Source organism: Alosa pseudoharengus, unplaced genomic scaffold, assembly GCF_046254945.1.
Source record: "Alosa pseudoharengus isolate Yale_2024_CS ecotype anadromous, Long Island Sound unplaced genomic scaffold, YU_APseudo_1.1 YU_APseudo_1.1_scf_9, whole genome shotgun sequence".
In the NCBI taxonomy this organism is placed as follows: domain Eukaryota; kingdom Metazoa; phylum Chordata; class Actinopteri; order Clupeiformes; family Clupeidae; genus Alosa; species Alosa pseudoharengus.
In genome coordinates, this window is record NW_027468881.1 from 9,513,869 (window position 1) to 9,525,326 (window position 11,458).

Sequence of the window (11,458 nt, forward strand, 5' to 3'; positions counted from 1 at the left end):
ACAAATAAAACCAGCACATCAGCTCACATGTAAATACAGATTTATTGTTTGTAAGAAACAGCCTTCAGTAAATACTATTTAAAAAGGAAAAACCTAACAACCTGCAAGTACAAAAGGGGACAAAAGGAGAGTGAGCGTGTGAGCATACAAAAGATAGAAAAAGAAAATGAAAGCAGTTGTGGCCATTGGCCCCACAGTGTACAAGCATCTCTCTGCAGATTGTTCCAGAAGGCCACAGGAGGCAATCAAGCCCACCTTCACCTTTCACACCAGAAGAACATGGGGTGGTTCTAATGTGCATTCCTTGGCTCAACCTCCCTTCAAATAATAATAATAATCGAAGATCTCAAAACTACAAAAACACACACACACACACACACACACAACAAAATGGATTTTAAAAACAGGAGTGGGAGGTCAAATTGGCACAGAATACACCACACCAGTGCAACAGGTAACACCAGGAGACATCAGCACCTCCAGAAGTTGTTAATGTTGAAATGATTGTGCTTAAGCAAGACGTCCTTCCATTTTAAGTCCCAAACAAACATCAATGGAAGGAACTTTTCTTACTAAGTCTCAAAAAAAGATAAAGAAAATAACCTGATATCACAATAACATGGACTCACATGATATTGTAGAGAGAAAGAACTTGGCCAGGTTTGACCTGGGTTGCTACTGCACTGGTCAAAAGCAGTTAAACATATCTGATTGCAGAGGTATGCTCCCTGAAGGGGAAAAATAAAAGATGGCACACAGATGAACCAACATTTCCTTCTGATACATTCCAATGAAATTAACTTCTTAAATAGTCAGTGAAATTAACACTAGAAAATTATACTCTTTTAAAAGGCAACTAATTAATATCGGACATCCGTAGTATGAGCAGACATCCTGACATCTATCGGGAAAGGAAAAAAAAATAAAAGCAACATTCAAAAGCCACACCACTCCAGTCTTAATTAGGGGACAGGGATCAGATTTAATGAGGAAACACTTGCAAGGCAGTTTCAAAATGGGTATAAAATTCTCCAACTTGCTGGCCTTTGTACAAAGACTGGCAGTATTTCTTTTGTAAAGGCATATTTCGGCCAAAGAATGTACCAGTGACCACTGATTCTAGTTTGCTATGAGAAAAACAAAAACACATGCCCTAGTCTTGCATCATCTTTCACAATGCATCAAATGCTTTGGCAAGAAGGCTTTTTTTCAGTCCCATGATTGGGTGTCTCCTAACCTGACTGCTAAAATTGCTAAAACTGCTACACATTTCTGACGAAATCTCCAAGAACTGCATTTAATGTTGACAAGGCAGACAGGTTGAAAGGGGAGGAACTACATTAACCAAGCTGTATGGGCCCAACAGATTGAAAGCAGAACACATGATGGTACTTCTGCATACAAAGTTAAGAACCACTACTGTGATAACATCATTCTTTGTGAAAACAGCAAAAACATAACAAGAACCTTTTCATGATTCATACCAGAAATTCATAAATGTAAATCAGAAAACTGAGGACAAAACTTAAAAGATGAGTGACTCTAGGTTGACTTAACATTGCAGGTCCAACTGAAGTTGATACTGTGATCTTGCGGAAAAAAAAAAAAAAAGGAAGAGAAAACGCAACAGGAAGTTGAATCTTACAGACAAACAACCCTCTGCTCTCATCAGGGGGCGGAACTTAAGATGGTGGTCATCTTGTCCCTGAGCTCCACACTGAAGGCCGGAGAGCTGCCAGAGGCGGGTTTTTCAAACTCAGCTCGTCACTGCTGCATGGTGCTAGAGCGTGGTATGATGCAACAGTTCATTTGGAAAGACTAGTTCCCAAAGGCAGGGTGCGTTCGGGATTAATTTCTCTTTTAAACAGCCGTGGGGCAGGGTGTCCAGAAGAAAAAGGAGGTGGTTGGTGGTGATGGGGAGTGATGCTGGGTCCAGTTTGAGTCATTAAAACTCCTCCTGGTCTTCTGACTCTGCATCCGGTATGACAAAGCCCTCCTGGGAAATAGAGGAGAGATCAATCAAATGGGGAAACAGGATTTAGCTGATAACCATGTTAGTTGATTGACACCATGAACGTACATTGTAGAACTGGAGAGGGAGGAAGTATAGTACACCCATTAATTTCAAATGGCCAATGCTAGACTAGCTACTTCAGTCAAAAGTTTGAAATTCACCGCAACCATCTTTTTCAAAATGGCGTTTCATGGAGCTAGAGTTAGCCAATTAGGTGCCACATTACAGATGGAGTCAACAGTGTTATTACTGCAGAGTGGTGGTTGAGCTGGCAATTTCCTGCTGGGAGGATGATCCGATCCACATAGACAATATAATTTGTGGATAACTGCTCCTCCCAGCAGGATATTGTCAGCTGAACCACCAAACCACACAGATGACAATTTGCAGCCATCGGAATTGGGACACCTAATTGGCTCGATTCCAAAAAATGGTACCAGAAGTGAGCATGTGGCAGCCAGCTGGAATGCTAACTGGCTAAAGCTAACCCTCCAAATCCTGAGCCCCTGGTGGAGACGGAGACGGACACTCCCCCCCCCCGACAACTTTTCAGCTGTTAAGCGTAGGACCAGACCCTTCCCCTGATGCTGCCAAGACCATATCCCTCAAGTTCAGCTGCCCTGTGCCCTGTTAAGAAATCCGTCAGCCTACAAAATTCCTAGCAGATCAATCAGTAAGGAATGCTTTAATAATTTAGGTGTTTACAAGAACAGTTAAGCTGAAGTTGTAGCAGTTAGCATAAATACCAATGCAATACTGAATCCTGCACAGGAATGGGAGAAAAACAGATACAAATTATTCTCACGACAATGTAAAATTTAGTTTAGCACTGACAGCCCATATCTTGCAAACATAGTTTGACATAACAAGATCATAGTGTGACATCTCAAGATATGACATTATGAACCAATTTAAACAATTTCCATCTAATTCTGGTTTCTACACTCCCCAACCACCACACACAGTACAACAGCAAAGAAGTAGAAAGTAGTCAACTACACTTGTAGACTAGCAAGTTTCTCCCATAATTTAACATTCCCTATTTTTGAGCCTTAGTACTTTTAATGAGCCTATAGTGCAATATGGACTAAGCAGTTAGGCTACTAACCATCCAGGCTTACGTACGTCACTCACCTCAAGTAGCCTAGGTCAAGCAAAGTGCAGGCCGAACAGGAACCAAGAGAGGCCTCAGCCTCATTTTATTCACTGTTAGTCACCTGACTGTAGACTGATACTTGTGCTGCTCTTGGTCAAATGGAAAAAAATCACATCAATTTGCCAGCAGTTGCTCAAACAGCAACAGTGTTACTATGCCATGATCTGGTACAGCAGCCACTGGCCAGAATCTGCTTTAAGGCCTTCACTTAGTGTTTCACGATGAAAGTCAAAAATTGAGGCCAATTTGCCTTTTTACATGTGGAGGGATCAGTCAAAATGTAAGTAACAGTATGGCATCAATGCATAAACTAGAAAACACTGAGGTATCCTTTAAACTGTGTTCAAGTCAAATTACGCTCAGCTTACAACACCCTGCAACAGGCTACAAATCCCCTAATACATGAAAAAAAATAAGAGACGTGTTAAGTAGCCCACATGAATGCTGTAGCCCAGCAACAGGAAGCTCGCGAGCTACCAGTAGTTCCCCATCTGTTTCTAAGTAGCTCTCCAAAAGGTTTGAGGAAAATGTTCATAAATCTGATAACCCAGTCACTTGGGAAACATGTTCAAATTCTACAGAGAGAGAAGGTAAATGTTCAGCGGTTTTGGGGGGAGATCAGCTATGTAAATAAATGGCATGCTTAGCCTGGCTCCGCCCGTCTATGTACTTCCGCTCAATTTCAGTTGAAGTCAGAGAGTCTGGTATCATCAGGCTATGGCATGCTACTATTAATATAATAGCTCTCGGCCATGTCCATGTAGTCAAAGTAGCTCTTGGAGGAAAAAAAGACTCTTGGCCATGTCTATTTTGTCAAAGTAGCTCTCGGAGGAAAAAAGGGTTGGAGACTCCTGCTGTAGCCTATCTACGAATGAATGCATGTCTTGTTTATTTACGACCTTTCTACCCGTTACACCTCAGCTAATTTCCATAATGTGGATGAATAAGCAGCTATGAGGCTACACTTCAATAACTCATTTCCAATCCCTTCACACACTTTTACTACATCTTTATTTTCTATAAAACAATATTTACATTATCAAGCAGCTTTATTTTTAACATCAAACTATACTGCAAATCAATTTCTTGTCCAGAGGATATTGCGGTTCTATCTTGTTTTGTCATGCTGTATTTAGCCAGCTGATGGACTTGGTATTCACTTGCTCTGAAAATACGGAAAGTCAAAATTTTAAGCAGTACAAGATGGGACATCCTCTACAAATTCCACAAAGATGTTACCCTTTGGAAGACATGACGGCAAGTGAAGTTTGCATGACTCAGCACTCACATGTACTCATTGATGCTAGGAAACCGTTCAAGTGGATTTCCTTTATGATCAATTATTAAACAGTCAACATCTCAGTTAATTGATGCAGGTCAACGATTTATAAATGTCAGAAATCTATAAAGGTGGGGCCTATATGATTACTCAAGATAACTACAAGTTCTTCTTGTTTGCTGTAAAAGCAGCATAACACTTCTGAGAAGCAAGTATCAATACAGCATTTAATGAAACATGACTGCTACCCATTGAAGACCACTGGTTTGTTGGCCACTGAAAACAAGACTGTTGTAGCCGACCTCCTCTGAGGTAGGAGAAGGGTTGAGCCATGGATTTTATTCATGATGAGTGCAGGGGTACTGCTGCACCTGTTCTTACAACCAAAATGACACCTTCATGAACCCTTTGTCATCAGTGATTAAAAGGTATTTGGCATAACACCATCAGGGTGCCACCTGCTGCATAGAAGATTAGTGCAGGTTCAGTGAAGACTGTTTATCACATCTAGCCAATTTAATGCCAGTGTTGCCATGAAGAACAATGATACCAGGTAGAGATTAATTCATTCACAAAATCAGCAAATCTACACAACAAAATGGCACAAATACAACTATTCATACCATGAATCTGGCCTGTTAATGACATACGCATACAAAAAGGGACATGAAATCCAATAAGAGTGCCGTGAGCTCTGGCCACGCACAGAATGTCACCGGCTAGATATTGGACATCAAAAGTATTTTCAAATGCAGATTAACCATTGAAGAGGCTTGAATTTGCCATTTTCGAATGTGTGATGAACATTTAGAAACCTTTTTTCTTTCTTTCTAAATTTGCTCTCCACCTTCATGTGTGCATGACTTTCTATCAAGCCTCTGGGTTCGCATGCTTCTGAAAAATCAATGCTTACAAAGACCCTTAAAGCAAGGCAATCAGCAAGGACACCTAAACCAAATCAGTGTGGAATAACCCAGAAGACTAGTCTATTTATTTCTTTTAAACTAAGAAACTGAAGGCCGTTTGTAATCACTACAGGCCTGACCAGTTAACTTGCTTACGACCCGACCTGATGTCAAACTGCACTAAAATTCCTTGTGGACCATATAGTTTTTCCTATTCCTATAATGTATACATGCTCTTGGGGGAAAAAAAAAACATGTTCTTTCCAATCATGTATGCAAACAGGTGAGGGGTAAAAAAAGTTGACATTAGGAGAGCCGTAGCGCAGTGGTAGTGTTGGCGATAGGCTCAGTGCCCATGAGGACCCAGGTTCAAGTCCGGCATAAGGTCATTTCTCAAACCCACTCACCATCTCTCTCCCTCCCTCAATTGCAGTCATCATCTCACTATCCTGTCAAATAAAGGGAAAAAATGGGGCAGCCTTTAACGATGACAGGAGGTGGTTTGGACTGCTTTGTACACAACCAATAGCTACCCTGATGGGGTTAGTATTAAGCAATTAGAACATGAATTATCTTTGAAATCGAGTAAACAACTGCATTCAAAAACTTTGTCTACACGTTTGCTGTACTTCCAAAGGTATTCAGTAAGAGCTTAATATTCAATGGAAATTTAATTTCACCAGTGGTGAAATAAACCAAATGTCCAGATATTTTCTCAATTGTGAATTGGTTTAGTGTCAGCTAGGCTAGGGGTCACACCCAATCAGAGATAGAGAAGGGTTGGGTCTCTACTACTTGTAGTCTTCCACCGCCCCCTAGTTGGATCTGCACAAATATCATAAGTGACCTATTCTTTTATACCAAAAAGGTGAATTTCGCTGAAAAAGGAATGAGTTTGCATCTGTCTCACACCATGTTGGGTGCTTGGCATGTGCATACATCAATCGTGGAGAAATAGGGAGAAGACATGGGTAAACTGCCACTTCAAGTGTTGCTCTGGGCCAAACCCAAACTCAAAACTTGGCAGGTTGCCCCAGGCTCACCCATTCTGCCCCCACGGGGACTGCATCAGTAGCATGAGTTAACTAAAAAAAAATCTTAAGTCATCACACTCACATCTGTGGCATAGAGAATATCCACAATCCTCTGGAGCGTGGGGTCCCCCTCTCCTTCCTTCTCTTGGCAAATGAGCTCAATGTTTCTCAATTTGCCGAAATAAAAGTCCCTCTCCTTCTCCATGTCCTGGATTGTTGATTTCAGTAGATTAAGCTGCGTGAAGAGAATTTTTTACAAACCATTAATAAACCTGTGATTTAAGCCATGAAACTACAGCATAAAAGGGTGGGAAACATTGAGCATGTGTTTAATGGCAGGTGGATGTACCTCCTGGACAAGCTCTGCCCGCTCCTCATCACCACTGCCACCTGGCCTCCTTGCTGAGCCAGGTGCCATCTTGGGAGCTACCTTAGCAGCAGGGCGCTGGGGAGCTGCAGAAGAGCAATTAGAATTGATATGTGGAGCAGGGGAGAAGGTCATAACTAACAATTCTCAAAATGATGCCATTACACAAAATGATTAAGCTATGAAAGTTAGGCTATTTAGGCTACAATGGCAAAGTAAAATATAAAAATATTTTGCCACTGTAAGGGGAGCTTGAGTCACCAAAAAAACCTGAAACGGATTGCTTTAAAGTCTAAAATGCCGGTTTGGCTATTCATAGATTCAATGATCTGCCAAATTTTGAATCTGTGTATTTTTTTTTATAAAATATGTTAATAGCAAAAATGGATGCATGTGATTTATTTTGATTAATTAAATCACAGAGTAGGTAATTAATTAGATTTTTTTTTTATGACAGCCCTAAAAAGTATGCCATTATACATTCATCACACATGAAAGTTATTAACTAACCAATCCATCTAATTAACTAAATCACAAAGTTGTGAAAGTTTTCTTTATAATAGGTGTGTGAAGCAGTTTCAATCAATCTTGGACATTTTGCTTTCAGGCAGTGAGTTACATCAGTCAGTGAAAACTACTCATGTGGGAGGAGATGGATATTGTATTGTATGGATATTAAAGGTAAACTTACCAGCAGCCATAACTTTCTTGGGCTTGTTTAGGGCTGGCACTGCCGGACTGGACACAGGTGCAGAGTCCTGACCCTGACGCGCCTCCACTGGGTCATAATCTTTGCCGTCATAGTTGGCGTCAAAGAATTTTTTAAACCACTGGACAAATTCAAAGTTGTCCTGGAATTTGCCTTTAACCAACTTGTCCACAGGGATAATCTGGAGAGAACAGGACATGGTTGCCAGAATGCTAGAAAACACAGACTTCTGACTTGATGTGCTACACAGTTTGGTCTCCAAAATATACTGAGGACGGGAGTAGTCCATTCATAGTGCATTTGGGGTCAGGCTGAGATCACACAGATTAAGCTCCCATATCCTTCTTGCATAATTGACAGCGTAAACAAGGAACCATAATCAAGGCCAACATTTGAATGACAATTAATTACAAAACAGAGCCCCGTCTGTCTGGGATGCCCATCTGACTTGTTCCTCTATCTCAGAAAATGTGTGAAAGAGCAAAAGAATATCTCAGATCATTTAGCCAGAGCTACTCTGTGATAAACACAATTAGGATGCTGCTGGACCATGAAGACCTATGACTGACATCATAAGGGCCCTTCAGACAGACGCAAGCAAATAGGACATCGAGAGTGCACACAAATAGGACATCAAGATCAGAGAACATTTAACAGAAGCCCTACAGGCAGTGCAGATGTCTGAAAAAGGGCAGCAAAAGTAAGCAAGTCTGACAAGTCTGTCAAGACACACAAATTCTAAAACATAATTGTATTCTGCCTTAAGAGGTGCCCGTGAAAAGCTTAGATTATAATGCACTCAAAACACCAAGCCAAACTGACACAACATACAACTGTCTTAAGCAGACGCAAATGCATAGCTGAGCTGAACTGCGAGTTGTTTCACAGTGCTTACTAAAATGAATACAGAGGTACAACTTTGAGGGCATTCAGGTGAGATATTTGTAAATTAGCTTTACAGGTTTTTACATTTGGTTTCAAATACTAGTGTAATGGTGACTGAAATAGCACTCAACTTACTTTATCAACACCCATTCTCTTGAAACCAGCTTGCAGGACCTTGAAGTTATGAATGTATTCATGCTCTAGTTTGGCTGCAAATTTAACTTTCTTCAGAGGCACACAGCCAGGGAACAGCATATCCATAAACTGGCAGTATGCGGCACCTAGAAAAAAGTGTATTTATAGGGGAATGACTGACATGAGAGGGCAATATTATGTACAATTCACAGAGAAGTAATGTAGATCACCAACGCAAAATCACTTGCATCCTGAAATCATCAGTGCTGACCATTCCTAGATCATTGGAGTTCATTACCACCGATGTTGTCAACCTTCCTGGAATCCTAGTGTCTCGCTTACCTGAACACAGATGCTCAATCTTGGTCAGGTTGAGTTGTAGGGACTCATTGATCCACGCCAGCATATCATGGCGACTCAGGTTGTCGCTGGTCACAGAGGTCGAGTACACATTCACCGCCATATGTAAGCTGCAATATATGAGCAGAGAAAATAATAACTGTGATTAATTCAAGGCAAGACTGAGAGCAAGGTGCAAACCGAATTCTGTTCGACTGCTTAAGTAGTCAGATATGTATTCCTCCATGCGGTCATTGCGAAACATTAATATAACCTGCGGTTGGACAGAGACGAAAAACATTACCACTTAATGATAATTGCTTGTGTCTTTCTGGCATTGGCTCACTGCGCACACGATTGGGCTACTTCCATGGGGCATGTGTCAATCATCAGGATACTCACTGGTTGTTCAGTCTAGCTAGATTGCTTGCTAACTGAAGAGAAGACATGGTGATGTAGCCAGCCAGCTAGCTAAATGGAGCGGATTATTATACTCGTGAGGCCGACTAATGACGTTGAGCCGGTTTAGGACAGCTGGGGCATTCATTGGAAAGAGGGAGTTGTTCAACTTATTCGACGCAAACCGCTGAGCTAGGCCTAACGGTTGGACATATTTCTAACGAGTTAACTTTAACGTGATGCTAGCTGCCCAGCTAATGATGATTATAACTACCGTTACGTTAGCGACCCAAGTTAACATTAGCTACCAACGCGGAGTGGGTGGCTAATCTAAGATGAGTTATGATTAGATACAGACTCAACCCACTGCAAGTAGTGATTTAAGGTATTGCCACTTGGTAATGGAACGAAGATGCAGCCTGTATTAAACTGTAAGCCGTTACAAAAAGGTACAAAAAATGTCCCCACCCTCCTGTTAGCGAACTTAGCTATCTATAGCTAGCTCACTCACCTACATTCAGTCTAGAAGGCTAATGCTAGATAGCTAGTTTCCTAATTCAAGATCAGTTTGTACACATGCTAAAGTCGCTTCGATATCGTCCAAACGCATCCATTCCGTTTTCGTATCATTGACCTCAACATCACCTGTATTTATTACCTGGTTGTTGTAGATGTGTCAATTTATGTAAAGAAAAGACACAGTTCGTTCCTCTCCTAGTATTTCTTGCCGGCAGGTCTTCCTGTGATACATACAGCCGGAGATGCTATATACTGCGCGGTGTGTTTGCGGCAAATGGCGTCACCACGTAGCTGAGTAACGTAGGTCTGAGCATGTTCATGGGTGCGGCATTTTTTCATAGGGTGGTTCGGTTCATGCAGCCATAGAGAGAATTTTCTTTATCACTCTGGGGTGGTTGACAAAATGGGTTAACTTGTAATCATGACCATTCCATTAGTCCACAGAGATACAAAAATCATAACAAGGAACACAAATAAAACATCAGCAATACTCCTTTTTCAACTGATAGCGTATGGCTGCAACTCGGCTATAGAAAAGTAGCCTATAGTTTGTTTCTGTGTAATTGTAATTTAGAGTGCACACTGCACTGTTATAGGATGTTTCTTCTTATTATTCCGCTGATCACTTTTTCTTAATTTGAACTTAGTGTTTGTAAAGTTGATACTTTTTGAGATATTAACAAAAAACAAGATTATTTTTCCAATAGACTTTGCATTGCCGACTACATCATAAAAAAGACAATTAAACTGAGTTGCACCTGTTCTAACTGTCAACTGCTTCTTGACTCCCTTTCTCTCTGTGTCTCTTCATTCAACAAGAATTGCAAAGCACCTTTATGGCGTCAGTTAGCTGCCTTAATTTTGTGAGCGCATAAAGAATGAAATCGATCGCAGATTCAGGAATAGAGCGACAAAAACTGAGGGGTGAAAAATAATCTTGTGGTGAATAAAACTGTTATCACAACTGTAGCAATTATGATTGAGGGCACAGAAATGACGTTCGCATTGGGCCGCTCACCGGCTCTGTCTTCTGCTTGCTTTTGCTTTCAAACTTTCTATGCTCTCAGTGTAATTTCTCCAACCGGAAACACGTCATGGATTAAGGCTCCATCAGACGATCACCCGTGTGTCGATTGAACTGAGAATTGAAACTTCTAATGTGACTGTAATTGATAATTTATTTAATGATGTATAATTCAACTTAACATCAATAGCACTAGCCTGTTCTTGTTAAGCAGATCGCTGGTGCACTTGATGGGTGTTGATCGTCTGAGCTGGTGATGGGTGTCTAGGGTGTTGATCGTCTGAGCTGGTGAGAGGCCCGATGCAAACGTACATTTCTGTGCTCTCAATAATAATTGTTACAGTTGTGATAACAGTTTTATTCACCACAAGATTATTTGTCACCCCTCAGTTTCTGTATTTACACTCTCGATTCCTGAATCTGCGCTCGTTTTCATTCTGTATGCGCTTGCATAATTAAGGCAGTTAACTGATGCTATACTAAACCATCTATCCATAAACATCCTTTAAGCAATCTGTCTATCATTATCCATTAAACCATGTAAACCTAGCAACCGCCATAGTAACCAAAGATTATGCAACCAGCATAGCAACCACTTTATTTGACATAGCAACCACCATATGTACCTTAGCAACACCCTAGCAACCATCTCAATTACCCTAGCAACAACCACTATGTCAACCTCGCAACCAT

The 11,458-nt window shown here is 41.0% G+C and overlaps 1 protein-coding gene across 3 annotated transcripts; it reads right to left on the reverse strand.

Moving 5' to 3' along the window:
• Window positions 1-23: 23 nt before the first annotated feature.
• mapre1b (microtubule-associated protein, RP/EB family, member 1b) lies at window positions 24-10,022 on the reverse strand. Of its 3 annotated transcripts, none has more exons than XM_076277390.1 (8): window positions 9,881-10,022; window positions 8,827-8,954; window positions 8,485-8,630; window positions 7,447-7,645; window positions 6,738-6,841; window positions 6,471-6,623; window positions 5,762-5,803; window positions 24-1,996 (listed from the first exon to the last, which is right to left on the reverse strand). In XM_076277390.1, the coding sequence occupies exons 2-8, from the start codon at window positions 8,945-8,947 to the stop codon at window positions 1,946-1,948; spliced, it is 816 nt and encodes a 271-aa protein (XP_076133505.1). In that variant the 5' UTR covers window positions 8,948-8,954; window positions 9,881-10,022; the 3' UTR covers window positions 24-1,945. The 3 variants fall into 3 exon arrangements, with proteins under 3 accessions (XP_076133505.1, XP_076133506.1, XP_076133507.1); XM_076277392.1 differs by lacking the exon at window positions 24-1,996 and adding an exon at window positions 2,555-4,335; XM_076277391.1 differs by lacking the exon at window positions 5,762-5,803.
• Between the last annotated feature and the right edge of the window lie 1,436 nt (window positions 10,023-11,458).

Coding starts and splice junctions, on each gene's coding strand:
- mapre1b (XM_076277390.1), bottom strand. CDS start 8,947: ATGGCGGTGAATGTGTACTCGACCTCTGTGACCAGCGACAACCTGAGT. Junction 6,842..7,446: donor CAAGAAAGTTATGGCTGCTG/GTAAGTTTACCT, acceptor GCTCTTCTGCAG/CTCCCCAGCGCCCTGCTGCT. Junction 5,804..6,470: donor ATATTCTCTATGCCACAGAT/GTGAGTGTGATG, acceptor TTTATTTGACAG/GATAGTGAGATGATGACTGC.